This window comes from Oryzias melastigma, linkage group LG12 (genome assembly GCF_002922805.2).
Source record: "Oryzias melastigma strain HK-1 linkage group LG12, ASM292280v2, whole genome shotgun sequence".
NCBI lineage: Eukaryota > Metazoa > Chordata > Actinopteri > Beloniformes > Adrianichthyidae > Oryzias > Oryzias melastigma.
In genome coordinates this window covers 22,654,735-22,657,253 of record NC_050523.1, presented here as the reverse complement: position 1 = coordinate 22,657,253, position 2,519 = coordinate 22,654,735, and the positions used below count along the sequence as shown (strand labels likewise).

The 2,519-nt window shown below is 39.3% G+C and overlaps 1 protein-coding gene across 1 annotated transcript in view; it reads left to right on the top strand.

The window, feature by feature from the left end:
- The window catches only part of LOC112163198 (atrial natriuretic peptide receptor 2), a 96,049-nt gene that overhangs the window by 55,884 nt on the left and 37,646 nt on the right, over positions 1-2,519 (top strand). Inside the window, exon 8 of the mRNA XM_024299466.1 lies at positions 404-524. Within this exon, the coding sequence (XP_024155234.1) occupies positions 404-524 (121 nt within the window). The remainder of the gene's footprint in view (positions 1-403; positions 525-2,519) is intronic.

Sequence of the window (2,519 nt, the reverse complement as noted above, 5' to 3'; positions counted from 1 at the left end):
AATAATAATTAATATCAGTCTGTGATTCAGATATTTTTAGGCCAGCAGAGAAGGCCTTGCAGGCCCTGACGGCCCGCCACTGATTTTGTGTCTGTTGGTGGAAACTAGACCAAATGACTCTTTTAGCCTTAAAGGTTTTGGACCCCTGTCCTAGACAAAGCACTCTTTTGTTTTTTTCCACAAAAAAATGTCCTAATCATAATTAAATGACCTCTGGGAACGCTTATATGACAGACCAAAATATGATCAGAATGAGACTTCAAAGATTCAAGCTGTTGCCCTTTCACATAAAGTGAGGTTGTTGCAGCTTCATGGTAAAATCTTCACCTTTCAGGACCCAGAGTGCGAGATCCTCCTCCTGTTCTCTGTGTCCTTACTGAGCATCTGGCCTCTCCCTCCACAGGAAACTGAAGCTGGAGAAGGAGCTGGCGGGAATGCTGTGGAGAGTTCAGTGGGAAGACCTTCAGTTCGAGAGCCCCAACAAATACCACAAGCGAGCGGGCAGCCGGCTGACCCTCTCTCAGGTAGAGGCTCTTCTGTTCTTCCCTCCTCCAAATATGTCTGTTTATCTCATTGGTTGTTTACTGATGGTGGAGGCCAATCCTGGCTCACCTGTAAAGACTCTATGACGGCATAGACGCCCATCCTGAGCTCTGTGGCGTGGATGAAAATGTGCTTCCTCTCTGTGAAAACGATTCAGCAGTCCAGCTCTTAGTGCGCTGACACATTCTTTCAAGCTTTTCCGTTCCAGCCATGCAGACGCATAATAAATAACGCTTAAATAGGCCCCCAAACAGCATATAAAACCCCCTCCGGTTCCTCAGGTGTGGGGCTCTGTCGTCTGGGTGCTAATGCGTCTCCTCTGGATTTCAGCTGGCACGTGCACATGTTCATGAGAAGCACGTGCACTGACGGCTTTCATTGCTGCTGAGAGACTGGAAGCTCAGACATTTTTCCAAACCCTTCAATTTTCCAGAGTGCCATGTGTTCCTGGTGTTTTTACACAGACGTGGAGGTGTCTGTGTGTGTCTCTGCCTGTCTGTCTGTCTGTCTGCCTGTCTGTCATTCTTTCTCTGTTTGTGTTAATTTGGCTCACAAGGAAAAACTGTGTGTTTTCTCCTGCCATTAAAAGCCGTTTTCACGTTGAATTTTCTGATTTTAAGTTGATCATGACCTCTGTGACCTCGGTTCTGGAGGGAGTTCTGTGTGGTGTTGGGGATGACAATAGACCCTTTTGAGGTGATGTCAGCGACTCCGATTTACAAATTTAGAACGACAAAGCTGACAGCTGAACGCTGTTTAACACACATTTACGTAACTAATAAAAAGTAACCTTATCAATTTAAAAATAAAATGTAACAATATTTATTTTATGAATGTCTTACCAAACTGTATTTTCAATTCCTGTCTTAGATCGTTCACAAATCAAAATACAAATTTGAATAATCCTTCAAAATTTGAGGTTCTATTGAAAATATTGACTTTCATTTGAGCAGATTCTATTCTAATGGGTTCTGTTTTGTTTGATGTTATTTACATGTGTTTTAAGAACAAAAACTGATGCAAATTCATGTTGGCCGCACGTGTTTTAGTTGCACCCAAGGCAAAATTTTGTTATTTTAATAAGAGGTATTTGTGGTTTTTCAGGGTATTTTTAGTGGTAATTGTAAAGATAGAAATTTTTACTAAGCGGCACAGCAAATATTTTAAGTTCCGCTATGAAGTCACTTATTTTCAACTTTCAAAATAAGAGCGGCCAAGACAAAAGTTCAACTCTGGCCGTACGCATTTTGAAAATTATGAGCGAATAATCATTTTCTTATATATATTTTTGACAGTTTCAAAATATTTTTATCCTTGATTACTTTTATTATCCGGCATCAGACATGGTTATGAGCAAAAACAAAGAGGAAAATAACATAAATAACATCAGAAAATAATGCAACAGTTTTTAGTTTTTCTTTATTGTCAGACACGTTAAAATTGTTTTACTTTATCTCTGTTTTTACTGATTTTGTGAACACGGAAATTTAAGAAACTTTAACTGAGCAGAAAAGATCTTCTGCAGATCTACGTCTCAAAGCTAGCGTTAGCATTAGCATAAACTAGAAGAATAAAATCTGAATTGCCTTCATAATCAAACAAGCAGCATTCAATGAAGTTTCTGCAGCCTTCATCTAACTATGACCGGGTTGTCAGAAAGAAATAATCCACGACTCGTTTAATATCATCCAGAGGATTTTGGGGAAACAGCTGTGGAGGATTCTGTAGGGGGAATACTGATATTTGTACTTTGATTTATGAACGATCTTAGAGGGAAAAACCAATACAACCAAGTAAACATTTACAAAATAAATATTGTACAAATTTCAGTTACAATTGATAAGGTTACCTTTGATTATTTATGTGAAATTACTTTATACAGCGTTTAGCTGTCAGCTTTGCAGCTCTAAACCCATAAACCAGAAGTCACTTTGCACACTCGTCGTTTTGTGTGACGTCACGTGAAAAGTGTCTGT